This window comes from Doryrhamphus excisus, linkage group LG7 (genome assembly GCF_037039965.1).
Source record: "Doryrhamphus excisus strain RoL-2023G ecotype Guam linkage group LG7, RoL_Dexc_Guam_v1.1, whole genome shotgun sequence".
Classification (NCBI taxonomy): Eukaryota; Metazoa; Chordata; class Actinopteri; order Syngnathiformes; family Syngnathidae; genus Doryrhamphus; species Doryrhamphus excisus.
In genome coordinates, this window is record NC_136363.1 from 20,118,912 (window position 1) to 20,142,051 (window position 23,140).

The 23,140-nt window shown below is 43.9% G+C and overlaps 1 protein-coding gene across 7 annotated transcripts; it reads right to left on the reverse strand.

Annotated features, from left to right (window-relative positions):
• Positions 1-91: 91 nt before the first annotated feature.
• dnajc13 (dnaJ homolog subfamily C member 13) lies at positions 92-22,866 on the reverse strand. 7 transcript variants are annotated; one of them, XM_058060508.2, is made up of 58 exons: positions 22,684-22,841; positions 21,025-21,105; positions 19,243-19,318; positions 19,015-19,164; positions 18,665-18,706; positions 17,662-17,862; positions 17,376-17,582; positions 17,205-17,300; positions 17,051-17,142; positions 16,797-16,963; positions 16,582-16,661; positions 16,332-16,501; positions 16,223-16,255; positions 15,695-15,794; positions 15,502-15,609; positions 15,256-15,411; positions 15,128-15,184; positions 14,927-15,048; positions 14,773-14,848; positions 14,606-14,701; positions 14,393-14,533; positions 13,193-13,210; positions 12,896-12,978; positions 11,215-11,368; positions 11,029-11,132; positions 10,797-10,956; positions 10,658-10,720; positions 10,486-10,587; positions 10,303-10,407; positions 10,012-10,214; positions 9,837-9,921; positions 8,731-8,885; positions 8,615-8,660; positions 8,392-8,546; positions 8,109-8,310; positions 7,914-8,029; positions 7,750-7,828; positions 7,538-7,673; positions 6,351-6,535; positions 6,196-6,270; positions 5,407-5,526; positions 4,939-5,334; positions 4,231-4,344; positions 4,049-4,165; positions 3,789-3,966; positions 3,617-3,708; positions 3,432-3,531; positions 3,291-3,365; positions 3,094-3,206; positions 2,835-3,004; positions 2,719-2,761; positions 2,471-2,644; positions 2,214-2,393; positions 2,004-2,144; positions 1,795-1,938; positions 1,552-1,651; positions 1,261-1,365; positions 92-1,080 (listed from the first exon to the last, which is right to left on the reverse strand). In XM_058060508.2, exons 2-57 carry the CDS (start codon positions 21,090-21,092, stop codon positions 1,310-1,312), a joined length of 6,777 nt encoding a protein of 2,258 aa, XP_057916491.2. In that variant the 5' UTR covers positions 21,093-21,105; positions 22,684-22,841; the 3' UTR covers positions 92-1,080; positions 1,261-1,309. The 7 variants fall into 7 exon arrangements, with proteins under 7 accessions (XP_057916491.2, XP_057916485.2, XP_057916484.2 ...); XM_058060502.2 differs by lacking the exon at positions 1,261-1,365 and having other exon boundaries at positions 22,722-22,866; XM_058060501.2 differs by lacking the exon at positions 1,261-1,365.
• Positions 22,867-23,140: the final 274 nt, after the last annotated feature.

Sequence of the window (23,140 nt, forward strand, 5' to 3'; positions counted from 1 at the left end):
AGTTACAAATAAACAATTAAATTTAAATAATGGCAAACTCCATCAGATATTATGTAGGTAATAAAATATAACAAAGAAATGTAAACACTGTGGATTCCCTTTTATTCTTAAAATTTTATGTACAAGTGCGACTGATTTTTCTTTTTGAATGTACATTCAATATAGAAAGTTTATATACGCAATATTACATTGAACATTTCACAGACTGCACTAGTCTTTCACACAAATTCAACATCATTCGTCATGTCCACTCGGCCGAATGCCATTTCCGAGGGTGGTTCACTTATAAATATTCTAGTGCTTTTAGCATATCGAGGGAAGGAGAATAATGACATACAATTGAGGCAGCCATGAAAATTGGAATGAAGTAGGAATTAACATGAGCAGAGAACGGTCAAAAAGTGGGGTCATTGTGAAGATCCTTGAGGTGAAACAAGGAGGACAAATCTGCAATTTTCTATGATACATTTTTTTTTCTTGCTGAGAGTAGGAATCCGTGATGCAAGGACGTGGACGTGATGATCTAAGTGTGTTTGCACTGATGTAAGATTGAGAATTTGGTGGCCAGTGCTGCCAATCAGGATTACAAAAGGACAAAAATATAAGAGAAGCGATGTCTTTTCCATGGAAAACAAAAATAACTAGAATAAAAAATATATTCATACAAAAAGTAAACTCTTCTGTGTGTCATTGGAAGAAAAAAAAAAACATGGTCATCTGTTAAGACAATTTCAAACAATTTATGAGTGCCAGTTGGAGGACGAGTGGAGGTTGGTGACGATAGAGGGGGGGGGGGGGGGGGGGCGTTGTAAAAAATTTTGGTGTGACTGTCAATGACAACCTCTTCTCCACCCGGGTCCCCCCTCCCCCCACACACATATGTCAGGGAGCCGAACAGTCCCGGTGAGCTTCGGCGACCTTGAGGCCGGTTGAAGTGCCTGAGCCTGACTGTGCTGGTCGATCGCGGCCGTCAGCCTTGTTCTGCGTGGTCTCCGTGGTCGCTGTCCACTGGTGGTGGGACGCTGGGCATTACTGTGGTGCCGCTTCCTGCTGCTGTAAGGTAACCCGCAACTCCTGGCCCTGCAGGTGGGGTGGCAGGGAGATGAGTCAGTGGTGGTGTAGCTGGGATGCTTTCATGTTAAATAAAGTGTTAGTGTATAACACTCGTCATGGAAGAGTATAAGCATTGGAATGGAAAGATGGGAATGGAACGGTGTGGTAAAGAAGCAAGGGAGGGGCCAGTCGGAGAGCAAAGTCTACCTGCATTAGTGCAACAGAGAGGAGGGTTTTGAGGGCCCACCTCGGGAGTCTAGAGCCCACCTCGGAGTGGGCTGCTGGCGGCCAGGAGAGAGGGAGTGGAAACCCCTGAGGAGGAAACGTTGAGGACAGAAAAAGGACAGGAAAGGCAAAGCCAGGACGTTGAGGGAGAAAAAAAAGGGTGCTGGATTTAAGCCAGTGTGAGGAAACAGCCACAAAGTGTGTGTGTGTTTTTTTTTTTTTTTTACATTTTTTTTATTTTAGAAAGTCTAAAAAAAATTAAAAAAAAATTACCTGTCAAGTAGCCTGCGGTCTGAGACTCGGAAATAAAGAGATCATGTTTCTGGTCCTTGAAGGCACTCCATACTGCGGATTTTGCTAGTATTTCATTGACCTGCAAACGTTTATAAAACCATACTAAAAATACATTCTATACATACAGTATCAATATTTGTATTTTGTAAAAAGGCTCAAAAATGGTTATTAGTAATATTTCAGCATCTCTGTGCCCCAAAATTTGGTGGTCATGCATCATACCTGTTCTCCGTACTGCAGACTGCGAGTCATAGACTTGAGAGCCTTTACAATCTGGGCCTTGGTCGCTGAGGGGTTGTCCAAGGTCTCCAGACCGATTCCTTCCAGGAGCTTAAGGAGGTACGGAACCAGCTCCACTCTCAGAGCCTGAGCAGCAGAAACAGTTCAACTCCGGCAACACTGGAATCAAACATTAGCGCTTAGACGTGTACCTGAGCTACGAGTTCGGTCTGCTCCTTCTGGAACATGCGGTTCAGAGCCTCACAGGCCAGGCCGGCCATATCTGCGCGGACCTTCATTCCGGTCATGAGAGGTCCGATGGCTTCCAGGGCAGCCATGGAGCGCACGCAGAGCTACGCAAACACGATGTTAGTGAATGCAACCTTTACTGTGCGGAAACGGAAAAAAACAGTTTTGATTACCTCGTTATCCGAAAGCACGTGGATGAGACGGATGGAGCTCTTGGGAATGGCGTTGTTCTTGTGGTTGAGTGCCGCTAGGACGCGGGGCAGGTGACCCAGAGGCGGGACCTGATCAGCGAGTTGAGTCTGGGTGCTGAACAGACACACTGCTGCCGTGGTAACGGTCTCCAGCGCCTCCCCCTGAGAAAAAAAAAAAAAAATCACATTTGATGAGCAATATTCGGAAAAGCGGATGTATTCAACCGCAATTAACTTACATTGGGATTGTTCTTCTCCAATAGCTCGGTCAGGGTCTCCAGGAGAGATACGAGGAACTCCCGAGGCTTGCGTAGCACCCAGCCCGGCTGGGCAATAAAGATGCGCAAAAAGACTCCGCCCACTTCTAGCTCTCCCTGTCCAGCTCCGTAAGCCACAGTGAAGTCCTCAGGAAGCTGAGCCGTAAGAGAATTATTGTCAGATTTTACATGGCGATGCGTTCGGTAGCGACTCGTATCTCTGAACTTACTCTCCAGTTGACGTCGGGATTGTCTTTCTGTTGTTTAAAGTGCCTGGAAAAGAGACACGGCGTTTACGAGAGGACACCTCGACTGGATCCTTTTTTTTTTTTTTTTTGTGGCTTACTCAAGCATCATCTCCCGCACAGTGGTGGAAACGGTCTCTCTGGAGCCGTCGTTCCAAATGAGCTCAGGATTCTCGTGCGTTCCCTCAAATATGTGCACCGCCGCTTCAGCGTTGTCCCGCATGGCGTCCATGAACACACCCGGAAGGAAGCGAATCAGAGTCAGACGAACCTGGTGGGGGCGAAACAGCGTTGAAATGTGAATTCACTTAGACCGCTAACTCAGAGAATTGATTCCAAATAATGTATCTTTGTTCCGACCTTGGGTCCCACCAGCTTGTCTGAGGTCATTTTGGAGAAGAGCTCAGCCGTCTGTGTGCGGACCTGAGGGTGAGTGCAGTTACAGAAGAGATCTAGAAGGTATATAAGAGCGCCTGTATGGAGAAAAAAAATAAAATACGTTAGCATGACCAAGGTGAACATCCTTTAAAAAAAAAAAAAAAAAAATCCACGCAGACCTTTCGCCATGGCTTCTTTGACTATTTTGGTGTTGGAGGTCAATGCATGGATGGTCTCCAACACCATCTGCCTGCCTAGAAGACAACATGAACATTTAGGAGCACAATAAATAAATAAGTCGCTACCGTGTGATGTCTTACTCGACGGGAGGGAGTGCAGCAATAAGAGGAGGTTGGACAACACCAAAGATTCGGCGATGTTGCTCACACATTCTTGATTTGACGTTACCGTGTTCACCACCTGCATGGAAGCAAAAGACGTCTCACATGAACGAGCAAGAGAGGCGTGGCAGATCTTGGATATTTTTTTTTTTTTTTTGTTGCACCTCCAAGACCAGCTGCTGCACCCGGCCAGCTCCGTGAACACGCAACAGGGAGAAGAGCAACTTAAAATGGCCGATGCACTCCGTCTCGGAGCCTGGAATTCGACACAAAATAATTGAAAATGGTGTGTACGCTGAGATATCGTTATGAGATATGATACGATGAACGTCTCACCTGGGTTGTTCTTGATGACGTTACGTAAAGCCTCCAGAGCCATCTCTGCAAAGCGGAGCCGCTCGGCATGCTGCTGGGACTCGACCTTGTTGCTCTGACTCATAGCCAGCAGAGTGTGGAGGTACTGGGCCTGAGAGCCCACGTAGTCCAGCAGACTGGCTGCAAACGCTTTGGGAAACTGCGTATAAGAAAGCGTGGAAGGGTTGCAAAGTTAACACCCCGGCGTGTGAGAAAAGAAACGTCAGCTGAGCAGAACTCACTTCAAGCGGGAATGTCGGTTGTTCGTTGTAGACCCGCACAAAGATCTCCCCGACGATCAGCTCTTTGCTGTGATCGCCGAATACAAAATCAGCGCCAAAGCTCTTATCGTTTTCGCCCTGTCAGGAAGGAAAACGCAGGTGAGGAAACAGGAAATTAGCAACTAAATAATCGTCATTCTTACTCTTTTGATGTTTCCTTCCTGTTGACTCTCCAGGAATTCCATCAGCTCGGCTCGGGTTCCGTTATTCCAGATGAGGTACGGGTTCTCCGAGTTACTGTTCAGCAGTTTCAAGACCTTCAGTGATCAACAGAGGACACGAGGCTCAAAAAGGATGATTGTTTATACTAGGGATCGTCAATAAATTGTGTTAAAATAAATATTCATTCATTCATTTTCAACACATATTTCTCTGTCCCCTTTCTTTGCATTATAACACGCAAAAACTGTTAATATGAGCTAGCTAACAACGGCCGTCATGGAAAAACTAACATTCATTCATTTTCTACCGCTTTTCCTCACGAGGGTCGCGGGGGTGCTGGAGCCTATCCCAGCTGTCTTCGAGCGAGAGGCGGGGTACACCCTGGACTGGTGGCCAGCCAATCACAGGGCACATATAGACAAACAACCATTCACACTCACATTCATACCTATGGACAATTTGGAGTGGCTAATTAACCTAGCATGTTTTTGGAATGTGGGAGGAAACCGGAGTACCCGGAGAAAACCCACGCAAAGTCCACACAGAGATGGCCGAGGGTGGGAATTGAACCCTGGTCTCCTAGCTGTGAGGTCTGCGCGCTAACCACTCTAAATAAATAATGTATTCCAAATCACACCACAGTCCTACCCTAAAATAATTTTGCACGCCAATCCATTAGGTCAACAAACCTCAGCTGAAGATCCGACTCCCAGCTTCCTGGAGATGTAAGGCGTCAACATGGCGGCAAGGCTCTTTCGAATAGTGGGATTGTCCGGCGGCGTACTGTCCACACCGTTGGTCTCCGGGACAGTATTTCCGGCGCCGGGGCTATGCGGCGTCTGGAGGTAGCCTCCCAAGCGGCTAAGTGCCACCAGGCTGAGCTTGGCGAGGTTGTTAGCCACCTGCTGCTGGTTGGTCTCCTGACTGGTTTGAACGCCGCTCTCCTCCAGGGTGTAGTCGTAGTTGAAGAGGTTGACAAGCAAGTGCCAGAGCACGCCGGCGTGGTAGAGATGGGTCTGGAGGAAGAAATCCACGGCGAAGGAGCTGACGCACTGAACCGCCAGTGAGGCGGTTTTGGGAAGACACTGAGGAGAGAACAGAGTCTCAGATTCGGGAAAAAGTCTCTTTCTGATAAGTCAAAAGCAGGAAACGGTCACCTTTCCGTAATACAGGATGTGACAGAGGTCTCGGATGATGAAGGGCAGCTCAATGATCTTTTCCCTGCATTCCTCAAACTGTGCGGCAACGCTGTAGCACTTACAGATGTGCCCACAAACCTGAGAAAAATCACATTATTTCGAGTAATATAATATTTAATATTTAATGCAGGGGTGGGAAAACTTTTTGACTCGCGGGCCGCATTGATATGACAAAATTTACGGGGGGAGGGGGGGGGGCAGACTATATATTTTACACGTAACAGTCCACCTGGTATTATTGTATCTGTAAAATTGTCATGCAATCTGCTATTATTATTTATTATTTTATATTTAAATATTTTAAAAATAATAAAATATTATAATAATTACAATAAAATTACAATAATAATTATTATATTATTATTATGTAAAATATGCAAATATAACAATAATATTATGTATAATTAATATAATAATTTGCATTAATATAATAATTATAATAATCATAATAGTTCTAATAATAATTATAATAATCTAATAATAATCTAATAATAATAATAATAATTATTATTATTATGTGCTTGTGTCCCTTTTTTCAGGAGCACTTTGTAAACAACAGACCATGTCAAAAAACGAAATTGATAAAACCATCAAAAGGTTGGCTCAGGCCATGATGCCAGGTTGTATGTTGAGTTTAAATGAAATACTTTGGAAAGATTGGGCGGGCCGTATTCAAACACTTGGCGGGCCGGATGTGGCCCCAGGGCCGTAGTTTGCCCACCCCTGGTTTAATGTCACGCAGTGCACCTGAACCGCCATGTCGTCAGCCTTGCTGGATGCAGTCAACACGGACACGCAACGTGAAAGAGCCTCCAGCAACACCTGAGAATTGACAACAACAACAATGAACAACGATGAAAACGTTGCGGCGCCACACGCCGCATTCCCGTGAACAAGCATACCTCGATGCCGTTCTCACGCCGAAGCTCCTCGGCGTTCAGAGCGGAGCAGTTGACGGTGTGGAAGGCCAACTCGGTGGCGGCCGGGAGGAGAGGGGAGGTCTTGGAGAAGAGTTGGTCGTCCTGGGTCTCCATGGTGATTGTTTTGATGAGCATGGGGTAGCCGGCATATTTGTAGGGCTCCAGTTCTGTTTGACAAGTCAAAGTGATATCCTTTATTTATATTCACTCATTTATTTTCTCTGATTTATATTGTAAATACCATATTTTCTGGACTATAAGTCGCTCAAGGCCAAAAATGCATCATTAGGTAGAAAAAAAACCATACATAAGTCGCACTGGAGTATAAGTCGCATTTTTTGTGGGTAATTTATTTTACAAACTACTTGACCAAAACAGACATTACGTCCTCATTTGTCGTTCTCAGTTGTCTTTGTAGGCTAACTTCTACTGCAGGGGTCTCAAACTCAATTTACTTGGGGGCCACTGGAGCTAAGGTCTGGGCGAGACTGGGCCGCATCAGGTTTTCCAAAAAAAAAAAAAAAAAAAAACAACGCATATATTAAAAACAGAAAAATGATACCATACAGCATCCATATCAAATTTGCGCGGGCCGTACTAACATTAAACTTTCATATCAAGGCGGGGGCCTCAAAATAGTGTCATGCGGGCCACATTTGGCCCGCGGGCCGCGTGTTTGAGACCGCTGTTCTACTGTTTTTAATATTGAATTGTTAAGGAGTAGGAGATATTGGTGTGAAAGTCCAGAGTGCCCTCTTGTGGCCGGCTGTGAAATTATATATATTTTCATTTATAAGTCGCAGGTACAGCCAACCTATGAAAAAAAGTATGACTTATAAAATAATTAGCTTTTTTTTTTTAATGGCAACTTATACAAAGTGGTTTGACTGTGCTACAATATGTGCAAACGGGGAAATAAAGTGTGTTGCAGCTATGAATCCAGCAGAGGGCGCTGCCTCCCAATTCAATTCACTCAACATTTTCCACAATCCTTATTAGACATAAACATCTCATTGCTGTCCATTCTAATGATACAAAAACAGATAAAAAGAGACACCTCATTACGGCACGTAATGGGACACACTATGCCCCATGCTTACAAAAGGTTTTCTATACATACTGGTACAAGTATTACAACATGTAATACTTACAGTATTTCGGTCATTTACCTTGTTTGTGCCGATTAAAGAGGATGCTCTGGGTCTTGAGGATGAGGATGATGTTTTCTGGGTCAGGGCCGTCCAGGATTCTTGCGGACTTTGTGCAAAGGAACTCATAGGCCTTGTTGACTTTCTCAAACATGTCCTAAAAGAGTTGATGAGCTGACTTTAAAAAAAAAAAAAGCTCAAAGTGACAGCATGTGAGAGGTGATGTTACGTACTCTGCCATCAGGGTTCTTGTCAGGATGGTACTTCTGCGCCAGCCTGAAGTAAGCCTTCCTGATCTTGCTCTCTTCGTGCCTTTAGACAGAAAATCATGAAGAATTTGTACTGAATAGGCAGCTATCTAACGGCATGGAGGAAAAAAAATGACAAGGTCACTCACTGTCCTTGTCCTTTGGGGAGGTTGAGGACTTCGTAAGCATCATCTACCGACATGGAGGGTGGCTTCTTCTCCACCTCCCTCTTCCAAGCTTCAAGCGTGTCTTTAAGCAGCTTCACCTAGATAGAGTTTGCGATGTCAAAGTGAAGTATTTGTGTAAAAAAAAAAAAAAAACGATGAGAAATGAAGAATACATACAGCATCTCGAATTGGCCAGTTGGGGAAGTGGGTGGTGTCACATAAGTGTCTGAGGTAGTAGATGTTGCAGAAGAGCTCGTTGTCCAGTTGCGGGAAGCTGATCACGGGGATGGGACAGTACTGGTAGAGGGCGCGCGTGTTGCTCTGCAGCCTCGGGCTGAAGTCTGCAATGTGGCCGGCGATCTTCTCAATCATCATGCGCCTGGGAGAGAGAAAAAGAGTCAATAACTAATGAAGGCGTGCTCTTTTCATGCGCAATTAGCTAATTAGATTCAACTCTTGCCTCATCTCGCTGCTCCAAATGGCCTCGGGGGTGTCGAATTCACCCAGGAATATCTCAGAGAAGCGTTCGGCCTCGTAGTTCTCCAGATAGCACACCATGGCTTCTGGAAGAACGGGTCCCAGAACACTGCGCTGCACGATGTCCAAGCCTTTAGACTGCAACGAGACAGGAAATGTTATTTCCAAGTGACTGGATTTATTATTTAAATCATCAACAATGTTACCTCCTCTGATTTAAAGGCTTGTTTCAGGTGAGTGTACTTCAGGAACCTAAAATCAGATAAAAGGTTAACTTTGTTCAACTCTGATGAACAAGAAGCTGGCACAACGTGCTTGTTACCTTGCAACAGGAAGCACATTGGAGCCGGTGTACATCATGATGAAGAAGAAGACTCCGCTCAGGTACAGCCGCTGCAGGTTGGGGTTGTCCTGCATCACCAGGTACAGGACGTTGGCCACTTTTTCCACCAGCGTGGGATCGAACGTCAAGAGCAACTGAGGAGAAAAAGGGGGACGGATATCAAAATAAATTACATTCAGACTAGGCTACATGGAACTCATCTTTGCTGCACGGGGGTCGAGTGGTTAGCGTGTAGACCTCACAGCTAGGAGACCCGGGTTTGCATGTTCTCCACGTGCATGCGTGTTTTTTCGCCGGGTACTCCGGGTTTTCCTCCCACATTCCAAAAACATGCTAGGTTAATTAACGACTCCAAATTGTCCATAGGTATGAATGTGAGTGTGAATGGTTGTTTGTCTATATGTGCCCTGTGATTGGCTGGCTGGCGACCAGTCTAAGGTGTACCCCGCCTCTTGCCCCAAGACAGCTGGGATAGGCTCCCTCCCACATTCCAAAAACATGCTAGGTTAATTAGCGACTCCAAATTGTCCATAGGTATGAATGTGAGTGTGAATGGTTGTTTGTCTATATGTGCCCTGTGATTGGCTGGCCATCAGTCCAGGGTGTATACACTGCCTCTCGCCTGAGGACAGCTGGGATAGGCTCCAGCACCTTTGCAAACCCTCGTGAGGATAAGCAGTAAAAAATGAATGAATGTTAGTTTTTCCATGACGGCCGTTGTTAGCTAGCTCATATTAACAGTTTTTGCGTGTTATAATGAAAAGAAAGGGGACAGAGAAATATGTGTTCATGTTTCACAAAAGGCTGAAAATTAGGAATGATGGGCAAAATAAAAAGTGTACTTCCCCTTTAAGGTCAAGAAATAACTGTCAAATTGAGACTTGGACAATATCGGACATCCCTAAAAATAACCATTCATTAGGTATGAATGTGAGTGTGAATGGTTATTTGTCTATATGTGCCCTGTGATTGGCTGTCAACCAGTCCAGAGTGTACGCCGCCTCTCACCCCAAGATAGCTGGGATAGGCTCCAGCATGAAGCTAAGCAGTAAAAAATGAATGAATGAATGAAGATGACATTGTACCTGAACAATATGAGGGAGGCAAGCGTTGTCGCTTATCATCCTCTTGATCTTTGGTAATGGACGAATGATGGCGTTATCTTGGTCCCTGAAGCACAAAAACATAAAAATCTATCATCATGTATGATTGTAATTAAAGTATATTGTCATAGTCATATAACCAAAAAGCCTGAGAGACCTGCTGGGGTAGTAGGAGCACATGGTGATGAGCATATTGAGGATGAGGGTCGCCAGGTCAGACTCGTTCATCACCGCTTGCCCTGTGGCCAGGAGGCACCACTTCAGCTGCGGGATGGCCTGCAGGGGGCGCCAACCATCCATCCCTTGAGCCCAGCACCGCGTCTTTGCCGTCAGGACGCCGCTGTTCCAAAACTCCTGCATCTGGAATGTAAATCACATATAAAAGGACTAAATAAACACAATGGGGGTGTTTTGGGAAAGGATTCCACATTATGGTGAATAGACGCACCTCTTCGAAGCTAAAAGGTCCTCTTCTTTCCTTGTCGGCATTTCCAAAGTACCACTCCTTCTCACTTTCTCTCTTCATGTCTGGCGCTGCCTCCAAGACGTTGCTCTGCGTTTTACCCACAAGTTGTAAAATCTCACCTCTGGTTTTTAAAGTGTGTCCATTAGGGCAAAGCTGCACTTTTACCTGAAGTGGCACAGTAGCTCTGTTGGTGTGCAGATGGGCCAAAGTGAGCAAATCCACCAGGATTCGCACCCCGTTAGAGTCCATTACATCCTTCACATTTTTCTGCACCACAAAAGAATTCATATTATGAATCTACATCAGATCTAAGAGAGAGAAAACGGCATTAAAGTACCTTGTTGAGAATCAGTTTGTTCAAAAAGTGGATGAGCCTGTCTCGTTCCAGTTTGTCGGTGCACTGCAAACACAAAGTGCATTTTCATGTTAATAAGACAGCAAAAAAAAAAGTTAATTTATTAGGCGCATGCACTCACTCTGTCCAGCATGCCCACAATGTATTTTGTGTCAGTGAAGGGGCCGATTTCTTCAAAGCACTTCCCGTAGACTATCGTTAGCGCCTGCAAGCACAGGCACTTCATCGTGACTTTGGGCGTTAGCAGAAAGCGGTGGTATAGCTCGTTGAAGAACTCGTACCTGCGGAGGAACGAAAAGTAAAAAGTTGAGCGCCGATGAAAATGTGACTGAGTGTGTTCGCACGGTTCTTACGATCTCTTGATGGCACTCGACTCCTCGTTTTCATCCTCTTCCAGCAGGAGGCGCAAGTAATAGTCGCCGATCTTGATTTCATCGGAAAGGCACTCGTATCTCACCTGCAGACATATTATTTAGGCAAAAATGCCGGAAAACCCGGATGATAATAATAATAATAAACATGAGGAGGTCGGCATCAACCTCAAACTCCTGGTGGTTCCAGGAAATGACGGTGGCATTGCCGAGCTCGCGGTCCACGTTGAAGGCGCGCATCTCCCCTTCCAGGGCGTCCCGCAGCTCCTCCCTTGTTTTCAGGTTCCAGATTAGGTTGGAGCGTGCGTGGTCCAGTTGGAATCTTGACAGGTACAACAGTGGGAAAAGTGGATGTCACAAACTGGCATTGCGATAAGTTGCATCAGTCAAAAAAAAAAAAAAAGAGAAAAAAGTTATTAGAGCCCTCTAGACAGGAAATAACACCCCTATAGTCACCAAACCTCAGAATAAATGTTAATTTTAAATAACATTTAATATTATATATATATATATATATATATATATATATATATATATACATACATACATGTATAATATTAAAAGTTATTAGAGCCCTCTAGACAGGAAATAACACCCCTATAGTCACCAAACCTCAGAATAAATGTTAATTTTAAATAACATTTAATGTTATATATATATACACATACATACATACACGTATAATATAAAAAGTTATTAGAGCCCTCTAGACAGGAAATAACACCCCTATAGTCACCAAACCTCAGAATAAATGTTAATTTTAAATAACATTAAATATTATATATATACACACATACATACATACATGTAAAATATTAAAAGTTATTAGAGCCCTCTAGACAGGAAATAACACCCCTATAGTCACCAAACCTCGGAAAAAATGCTAATTTTAAATTACATTTAATATTATATATATACACATACATACATACATGTATAATATTAAAAGTTTTTAGAGCCCTCTAGACAGGAAATAACACCCCTATAGTCACCAAACCTCAGAATAAATGTTAATTTTAAATAACATTTAATATTATATATATACATACATACATGTATAATATTAAAAGTTATTAGAGCCCTCTAGACAGGAAATAACACCCCTATAGTCACCAAACCTCAGAATAAATGTTAATTTTAAATAACATTTAATGTTATATATATACACATACATACATACATGTATAATATTAAAAGTTTTTAGAGCCCTCTAGACAGGAAATAACACCCCTATAGTCACCAAACCTCAGAATAAAAGGTAATTTTTCAAATAACATTAAATATTATATATATACACACATACATACATACATGTATAATATTAAAAGTTATTAGAGCCCTCTAGACAGGAAATAACACCCCTATAGTCACCAAACCTCGGAAAAAATGCTAATTTTAAATTACATTTAATATTATATATATCTATCTATATCTACATATCTATATCTATCTTTTTTGAACCTGACTATGAGGAAACAGGACCGACCAAACTATGAAAAAAAAAAGCGCATCCGGAAAATACAGCACATTCTAGCTTTCCACCATAACAGGGGTATCCAAACATGGTGGGCTGAAAACAGACAAACAAAAGGATGCGGGGGCGCAACTTGGATACATTTAATGATAAGTAAAGTCAGTAAGTGATCTGAACAACATTTTGGTAGGTTCCATTTTTATATAGAAATAGATCACAATATTCCTTGAGCCTTAAAAGTCAATCAAAATATTCTATAATAGCCGCTACTGAAGGGGTGGTCTTATGAAAAATGGCTGAGATCAAACTAGTTAATGAATTTTCACACCAGGCCACTCATCGGACGCCCGTGCACAAGTCTACTACAGTCAGTACCTGTAGTAGAAAAGCTCCCAGTTGGCTTCAATCTTGATGCGCTGTCGTCTTTTTCTCAGGATGACCGGCTTTTGATTAGGATTCTGCAAGCAAACAATTATTTGTGTCTATAAAGTGTTTCAAAGATGAGCTGCGGAGAAATGGAGCATGAAAAGACACAGACGGACAACTTGCAAAGAGAAGGCAGACACTTGAAGATGGCAACAAAGGATGGATGGAGGAAAATTCATATTTGGATAAAAAAGCGTGCACGCATGAGATAAAATGAGCAAGGATCGGTCGGTCGGGCCTACTCACCAGGTTATTTCTGTCCTGCTACAAATTTTGACAGTAGAGACAACAGACAAGACGGGACGAGCGACCGGGGTAGGGTGGGGGACGGGCGGGGCAGAGACAACACACAGAAGTTATTGTTTGTATGGTTCCTGGCATTGAACATTGTGGAGTGGCAAGAAAATGAGAGCCTAAACACACATGTCACTGCTGTAATAGAATTAGTAAAAGGCTTTGATAGTACATTTGTAATGGGTGTCCACCATGCTGGTACACAAAGTTACAAATGCCAAAAACACACATCAAGTGGTTTTTTTTTTCATTCACGAAACAAAACAGAAATTCCAGGGTCTTCAGACCTGAGGGACGTCTGTATTTAAATAAAATTCATATAAAAATTGGCTGCTCTATAAAACAGCCATCCCTCACCACTTCACAGTTCATAGTCACATGATGTTTCCTAATGCAATACAGCCTAAAAATTACGCCCAAAAATATGCATATTGAAGCAAATGTCATGTATTGTTTCCTTAAATTAAACATTTCCAATCGTAACGATAACAAAATGAAGTAAAATCCAAATATAAGGCATTTTTAGAAGACACAGGAAAAAGCCTAAAGTTCAAAAACACTGTAAATGATATGTAGTAGTCTACACTGGCCACTAGGTGTCACTAAAGTCACTGTAATGCTCAGTGACTTTACAGCAGGTTTGAATTATCTCACAACATTGTTGCACGCCAAGCTAAACCTCAACTCTGAACCCCTGACATCACTTCCTGTCCTCCCCAAACACGAGTATTATGTCCTAAATGCTTATTTACTCTTATTTTTACTGTTTACGCTGTACATTGTTGTTCATATTTGATGGTATCTATTTATTCACCACATTATTATTATTGTTATTTCACTGCTGTGATATTGTGCAATGACAATAAAGAAAGTCTATCTATCTATCTGTCATGGGTTATATTGTAAAAAAAAAAGTGTATTTCGAAGGTTGTACACATGTTTTTAATGCTAAAACTACAAAAATAATCAATTTATAAATAAGGAATTATACTTCACAGGAAATTACTGTACTTTAAAATAATACTCCATCCGTCCCTCAGGTCTGGCACCCCTGCACGATTCTGTCATGAACTTGTTTCATGGGTGTTTTGGATTATTCCTGCATGGGAGCAACTGTTCCTAGTGGCAACACTAAATAACATTCGGCCTCACCTCCTTCTGTGCGATGCCCATCTTATCCCTCCAGTGCATCAGAACCAGATCGGCCTTCTCCTTGGCAAACTTCTCCACCTCTTTGGCTGCTTTGCCGGCTATCCGCTGCCACTCGGGGACCTTGTTTCGGTTGAGCTGGTCCTTAAGAGTAAGAGAGGAAAAAAAATGCTCCTAAAATGGAAGACAGCAGGCGGAGACGTCTTGTGTCCTTACCGTGGCAAGTTTCAAGTTGTCTCTGATGTGCATTCGATCCACGTCTCTCTCCGGCACGGCATCGGGACTGTCCATGTAAGCTAGCAGACCCGTTGGCTAAAAAAAACGTGAACATTGTGTTATTCAGCGGTCTTGATATATTTCTTTCAAATAAACGAGAACGTTACCAATATTCTCTTGAGTAGGTTCATGGCGACGGGGTTCTCTGCGGTCCACAGACCAACCAGGTGACGACTCAGCTGTCTAATTGAAACAAGAGAGCCGTTTTGCTGAAACTGCTGACATCATATTATGTATGTGTATGTGTATGTGTGTTTAGACCTGTTGGTGAGCATCCTCTGGTCCGTGCTGATGGTAAACAAGGATGTGTGAAGATGCCGTGGCAGCGCCCCTTCGCTTAAAGCCAGCTCTTGCATTTTGGTGGCGATTTCCTTGTCCCCTTCCTGTAATTTCAACCAATGTCAGCGCGGTGGCGACTCAAAAGGAGGTGCACTAAAAAAAAAAAAATCACTTTATCGTTACCTCAATAATGGCCTTCATGACCAGTCCAGCGCCCTTCACAATCGCCATAGACGGATGCTAAAAGGAAACACTAATATGAATTAATTGTAACATTTTAACTTATTTATTTAACAGAATGCATTCTAGACCTGGAAGAGTTTAAAGAGCGTGCGGCCGTTGGAGGCCACCATCTCAAGCAGCATGTCAAACTGCTGCCCCTCGGTGGTTTCACTGTATGGGGCGCACAGCGCAAACGTTAAGAAATCCAATAGGGAGCTGATGACCAAAGCGCCTGTTCCGTGGTCCTGGATGACAAAGAAAAATAAACAAAACGGGGGTTTACTAACTTAAAGAGCTTAATACTTGGGCAATAGCTAAAAAAAAAAAAGACTTACGACATTGGTAATGAATTTCTCAAGAAGGTTTTCCAGGAACTTCTTGGAAGACAGCAGCGATGCTTTGTTGAGTTGCTCCTGCCTCAAGTCGTAGTCGTCATGCATGGGCTGGTTGGATTGGACAAAGGAGGATGTCTTCAGAGCCTTGAGATTCATGTCCAAGTGCATTAAAAGATAACGAGGGTCTACTTACACACATCAGAGCACAGAGCATGTCGATGGCGGCGTGCGTCACGCCGTTGTTGTTCCTCTTTAAAGCTTTGACCGTCTTTACTCCTAACTTTTCCCTGAACCTGCAACACACCAAATATGCACTCCGGGTTAATAATGTCACCACTGAGCGTAAATCGGGCTAATAGTGGATTACTGATTAAATGGGCTTTTGTTTATGTAGCGCAAACAGCCGCTTGCTATGTTTTGATGAATTAATCTTCAATCTTTAGGAATAAACAACTCTGACTCGTCTGCAACTTTGCATTTCTATAAAAACTAACAAGTAAATACACTTCCTGTCATACATCTCAGTGACCCAGAACAAAGGAAAGAAATAAAAGAAAGCTGACAAATCGACTTTAACCTTCCTTCAGACGTGCATGCCTCAATTCCTAAAAAAAAGGGATGCAAAGTATGAGTGGAAGCAAGCCAAGAGAGTAGCAAGGGGGAGGAAAAAAAAAAAAAAAAAAGACGCTGGCCAGACTGAGATGTATGGATTGATATTTACGTTCCGTCTGTGAGTCCATACCCTTGACCAGACCTTGGAATGACAGAGCATGCCTGTTACCAGCAGCTCAACAAAGAGCGGACACAAGCCTGCCTGCCGCAACGCTTACTTAGGCAGCTGGGTGAAGGCCTGGAAGCCGGCTTTGGAGGCCACCAAGCGGCGGATGGCCTGGAAGTGGCTCTCCAGCTCGGCGTTGAGAGATGGCAACTCTGCCTCCTGCGTCAAAAGAGCCAGGACGGCGTTGTTGATGAGCTTCTCTTTGTTCTCGGAGAAGAGACCCTGGAAATAAAGAGAGGGAGAAAAAAATATATAAAGAAACTGGAATGAGAGCGGCGTGGGCGGACGTCACGCACACTTACATCTTGTGTTACTGCGTGTAGCACACCGCTGTAGGATATGTTGGCGTTAAATCGGAATACTGCATCGGCAAAGTTTCCATCTGACGGGAAAAAAAAAATGGTAGTGAGTCGTTTTCACGGCAATGTCGTGTTATGAAGTCATTCTCAGCAGCTTCATTATCACCGTCGTCCCACAACCTCACACTCTTAATTAATCCTATGGAGCGCCGACTCACTGGGAGGAGCTGCCAGGAATTTCAGATGCAGGCTCTCCACCTCCTCGTCGACAGGCATGCTCAGGAGGCCCCATCGCTGGCCGCGCCGCGTGGGAGCCATCTTGACGCACACGTCCCTGTTCCCCGACGCACGGACGCCATCGAGCAAGCTGGCCAGCAAGGAGTCCCTGCACAGGAATACTTCACTCAGTACACATCAGGAAGTATACACACAATAATAATAACAACATAATAATACTCTTGGTGTCGGGTACCGTTCAGTGGAGGAGAACTTTCTGATCTGACCTCTGATGAATTCGACTGTAAACACCTGAGGGTTGTCGGCGTCGCATATGAGAGCAAACACCTGTAAAGGGAGGAGGGAAGCATGAGAATAACGTTCATAAATCAGGAAATAAATACAAGTACCTCTCCAAATGGTTTAATGGTGACGATGTTGTAGGACGCTGGATCTCTCTCCACCAAACAGGTCTCGGTCAAGGCCAGGATACGCTTGACAGGCTCCTGGACCAGACCAAATACGCCGCTTTAGAGAAGGATATGACATCATCCGAGAAAGACTAGTGAGCGCATTCTGACCGCATGGCGTGACGTGATCTTCTGCACCACAAACTCGGCCACCGACGTGATGCTCTCGTCTGAGCTGTACTTCCCAAGCCTGTCCGTCAAGAATCCCTCGAATGTCAGTGCTTCTTTCCTGAGCCGTAGCGTGATTCCAATAAAGTTCCCGGCGTGCTCTATGGCGCTGCGGATGATGTCATCTCGATGCTCGGAGGCGAACAGATGCTAAGAGTTGAAGTAATGACACATTTGCATGAATCGAAGGAACAAACATGGAGGAGTTTTGATGCCGCCGAGCACGCACCAGCCTGCTGAATCCGCCGTAAAGGATGCAGAAGCCCCCCTGGTAGCCGGAGGTCTCCACAAAGCCCTCCACGTTGCGGTAGTCGTAGGAACAGAGCACCCGGTTGGTGTGAGGGTCGATTTGGTCGATGCCGCCCGGCGTCACCTCCAAACTCACTGGCTTCCGGGTGTCACTCCAGTGGTGCTTGTAGCAGTTGTAACGCTGCAGGGGAGATAAGATGGGGTCACATGAACAAAGCAGGGGGTTTCGTGTATGTGGATATTTACATACATACCAGCTGGAAATCACATGTATGCGCATGACGGCTGTCGCAAGCTCTCGCCAGATTAAAATGTGTCAAGATTTCGTTTTCGAGCATGATACATTTTCCTCATCCCTCGCCTCCAAACAGGCAGGAAGTGAGATCTCTCTTAGCATATTCGTGCCGTAAAACAACGGCATAAACGGAGTGAGCCCTTTTTCCAGTCAAACAGTCTCTTTGGGTGGAGGCGGGGCCACTAGCATACACATACAGTGCAAAAGAGTGTAGCCTTGTTCATTCATTCATTTTCTACCGCTTTTTCCTCACGAGGGTCGCTGGAGCCTATCCCAGCTGTCTTTGGGCGAGAGGCACCCTGGACTGGTGGCCAGCCAATCACAGGGCACATATAGACAAACAACCATTCACACTCACATTCATACCTATGGACAGTTTGGAATCGCTAATTAACCTAGCATGTTTTTGGAATGTAACCCACGCATGCACGGGGAGAACATGCAAACTCCACACAGAGATGGCCGAGGGTGGAATTGAACTCGGGTCTCCTAGCTGTGAGGTCTGCGCTCTAACCACTCAACCGCCGTGCCGCCCTTGTGCATAATGTGGTAGAAATGACATGAATAGATCGCAATATACCGTCATGTATTTTTCACTGTACTTTACAATATTGTGTATGGTCATGTGACACCCCTTATGTACACACATTAAGAACATTTTAATGAGTTATTAGATGCATTTTCTTACCCTGCCAGTTATTTTTCCCTCTGAAAACTCTGTTCGGAATCTCTGTGAATGAAAAAAATGCTTTTTAGAAAACAACCTTCGCTACATTTTTTTCAAACATTATGGTTTAAAAAAATTCATGAATCAATAAATGATGCGGATGATATTCTGTGGTTTATTATTAGTCCAAACATATGCATATTTAAGCAAATTGTACATATTTTCTGCCCAAATTAAGTAAAATACAAACACATTATAAGCTATTAAGACTTATGAATGTAGTATTCCACATTGGCCACTAGGTGTCGGTAATTGTTCAGTGAGACAGGCACCAAAGCACCAGACTTGAAGCTTTTCAAGTTTGTCCTCACCAGTGCTTCTGTGAGCAGCTCCGTCCGATGCTCCGTGGAGAACTTGAGCGTCTCCGACTTCTTGCCGGTGCCCTTTCGGAATGTGAGGTTGAACTCCGTGCCCTGACCTTTTCCAACCGGGCCGATTCCACAGATGTCTCCATAAGGCCACTAGTAATGTATATGGAAAATAAAATAATTAGCCAATGGCGACATATGCAAAGTGCTACCTGAATAATGTTCGCTAACCTGATTAGTTACTTCTAGCGTGGTGGGGTTGTACGTTGTGATGCCGTGGGTTCCCACAGAGAAGACACGCTTGTACCTGGAAAAAAAGGTAAATATGTCGTCCTATATTGTATGTACTGCAAAGCTGAAAGCATGCAATTGTAATATTTTGCAGTCAGTGGCTTTCATTCCCAACATGCTGACTGGGCTTCTCTCTCACATCCTCATCTTCATTAAGGCCTGCGCAACTTTCAAAAGGCTTCCATTTAGGCCAGCTCACGACTTTAACGCAGACAGACAGGACACGCAAGGGAGGGCCCCCGAGTGGAGCGTGAAGACCGAGCACAACAACAAGGAGTCAAGCGACAACCCGACTGGATAATAAAGCCACTGTGGTGGTGTCATTTTTGGATTTATAGTCATTCATTTTCTAAAGCTTATCCTTATGAGGGTCGTGGAGGGGGGGTGCTGGAGCCTATCCCAGCTGTCTTCAGACGAGAGGCGGTGTACACCCTGGACTGGTGGCCAGCCAATCACAGGGCACATATAGACAAACAACCATTCACACTCACATTCATACCTATGGACAATTTGGAGTCGCTAATTAATCTAGCATGTTTTTGGAATGTGGGAGTAAAAAATACAAGCTAGCTGTGGGTGGGATTGAACACGGGTCTCCTAGCTGTGAGGTCTGCGCGCTAACCACTTGACCGCCGTGTTTGCAAAATACGCATACAATTTCTGCTATTCGTTAGTACTGACCAAGTGCAGGAACGCTGAATTTCGATAACAATGGTTATTTTTCCTGTCCGCCGCCATTGTGTATGTTAATTAGCGTGGGAATCGACTTCTGTTTTGCTAAAAGCAAGAAGTTAGTCTATAGTGACGGGGCCATATTACTGAATAAAAAGTGGTGGTGTCCAATCATCATGAATGTTATCACTGACATGAATGTGGTATGAGTGCAAACTATTTTTCATGAACTTAATATTGTACGGTTATCATTTTTATATTGTGTGGACATGCACAAAAGTACCAAATTTTGATTAATAAAACATTTTTTAAGTATTCCTACAGTGTTGCACGGAATTAGGCTGTTGTCAGTACAGCGTACATCATTACCGCTTTCACTTCTGATGTTTCATAATGCAACGTGTTGAGCAACTTCCGGTATCTGGCAACAAAAAAAAAAAAAACGACTTCTGCTCCTTCATTCACTTCCAAAACAAAGTGAAGTGAATATGAAAATAAAAAAACAACGCTACACAGGCCGGTCCATTCATGACTTGGTCAAAAGCGTACCACCACCGCTTCATTTGTCACCCGTCATCGCTCTCAGCATCCCTGACGGTTGGCACTGCAGGAGGCATTAAGCGGACGGGTGAACGCTCTGCAGCCTTGCTAATGTTACAACGGTAATGGGACAAAGGCGTTTAGAGGGCATGTACTGGTAATATGATCTCGCTGCCTCTCAGCCCGAGTAAAAACCTCATCCGCTCTGGAAATGGTGAAGACCTCCGTGAAGCTTCAATGTGTCACATGTCAATCCCTGATTGGTGGAAGTAACCATGAAGCCTACATTATACAATAATATAGAATGTTCTTCGAGGTTCCTTTCCGCAAAAAGGAAGTCCGCACAATGGAGGGACTGAGTCAGGTTTTTCCCCAAGCGTGACGAGAAAGAATAGTCGCTGTTGTCACCCGACACAAAGATGATACAGCAGCGACAAAGCCTCACATGCCCTGAAATCCATACGATAAGAAGGGAGGGTGAAAGAAAAAAAAAAAATCAGTCGGTCTTACTTTCCCCTCCAGGAGTGCTTGGTGGTGTAGAAGCAGGCCAGGTCTTGGTTTTCTTTCAGGACGTTCATCTTTTCACACGACCTAAGCAGCGCAGAAGTGGGAAAGTTGAAATTAGGGAAGAAGTGTGCCATTTTTTGGGGGGTTTGAACCAAGCAGGGAAAGTGTCTTGAACATCTTAAAGCGTTTTCTGCGGCACGCCGGCGCACACACTTGACGGAGTCGTTCAAAATACTGCATCACGATGGCAAAGACTCTGTCAGCAGACAGAACTAACCACATTCCCTTGTCGGATCATATACGCGTTTACACTCTTAAATCAATGGTGACAATCAATTGGATGAAATTCGCAGCCAGGAGGTGAAGGTTTGCGATCACAGAGTGATCAGTGATTGATAGACTGTCTGGCTATTGATCCTTTAAATGATCAGGGGTTCATCTCTTACTCAAATACTATATCATCTTATGTAAGCTTTACAGTGAAGATTAAAGGCACTGTAGGCGGGTAAATAACTGCCTCTTCTTTCCTGACTGCTAGAACAGAGGGGGGGGGGTTTGGTGTGTCAGCACTCTGGAAAACTCTGACTCCGGCTTTCCTTCCTCTGCAATCCGAAATAAAGCCAAATCATGGAATGCCGTATGACACACATTCAGCGTCTGCAACAATAAATGCATGAAAAAAATATTTTTACATTTTATTTCGGCATAATACGAGACATATTCCCTATGTGGGTGTAAATATGTAGTACAGATTCCAGGATTGAGTCATGTGACAAGCAGTCTATGCACTTCCTGTGTGAATGCAAATCAATAGAGGTATTAATGGCCTATCCCTGACAGGGACATGAAGTACACAATATTTAAATGACCCACCATCAAGGACAAGTCAAATAACTTCCCAAAACTTTATTTTATCAAATGTTTAAGTCACATTCCCCTAAGAATACATAGTTTTATAACATACAATGTGAGCATGTTATGTATAAATACAAACAATGTTGTGATGCCCGCTCTACTAATGTATTATATGATACTCAATGAATGGCTCACCGGTTAAAACAGCATTAACATGAACCAGGGTGCAAGGTTCAAGCTGTCATGTGTCACGGCAGAGTATGGCCGCAAACACGCCTTCTCCTTCGAAGCAAAAAAAAAAAAAAGCTGAACAAATCAGCAATGTAAGCATCCATGCTAGGACGGAAGAAGAGAAAAATAAAGCTGCCTTTAAAGCCATTCCCAGCTCTGTCATTTATCGATTTAATTAAAGTATATTTCCGGTAAAGACTTGACAATGCCGGGTAGGAAATGCACATATCTGATGCTAATTTGTGACAAGCGTTATAAGACTTAACCAGATTCCAATGCAAAGGGGCCTACACGGTTAATAAGCCAGGCTAATAAAAAGCAACGCTTCACATACTGACATAGTAATCACTACAGTTTTATTGAAATGAAATTACATATATAGCTGATTTTTTAGAGCTACTTTACCATGAAGAAATGAGCTCGAGCGCAATCGTATTATGCTAGCCACAAGATTAGCGGCTAACTTAGCGCATCACTGTGGCTCTGCATAGCAGCTAAGCTAGTCGTATTAGCAGCAGGCTTCAATTAGCAAACAGTGGAGAAGATGGCTTGAAGGGGGCAAACAGACACAGTTACCTGTCAAAATCACATGCGGGTATGAATAACAGCCGTACCTCGGCCCCCCCGCCCTCCTCGGTGCCCTGTCGCTGCCTCTCGGTTGGACCCACTCCGAAGCCGAAGGTGCACAGTTACGCTGTATTTCACCCCCTCCACCCCCCAACACCGCTCAGGACGCTGCCATATTCCAAATGGTAAAAGTCTACCACTGCGCATGCGTGAGGCCTGCCTGTCATGCGGCGGTCAGCTGATTGGTTTGTCGGAACTTGGAGAGGAGCGATAGCTGGTTCCAGATCAGTGAAAATAACGCTTTTCGCTCTTTTTGAATTAGAATACACATTCATAAGTGATCGCAGAACAGTTTAAGTTTATACTGTTTATGCGGGTTGTGTTTTTTTTTATTGTTGCACGCAATGAGTTCCCACACAAAACACATTTAATCTCTATTCAGTCATTTTGCTTTTTGATAAACAAG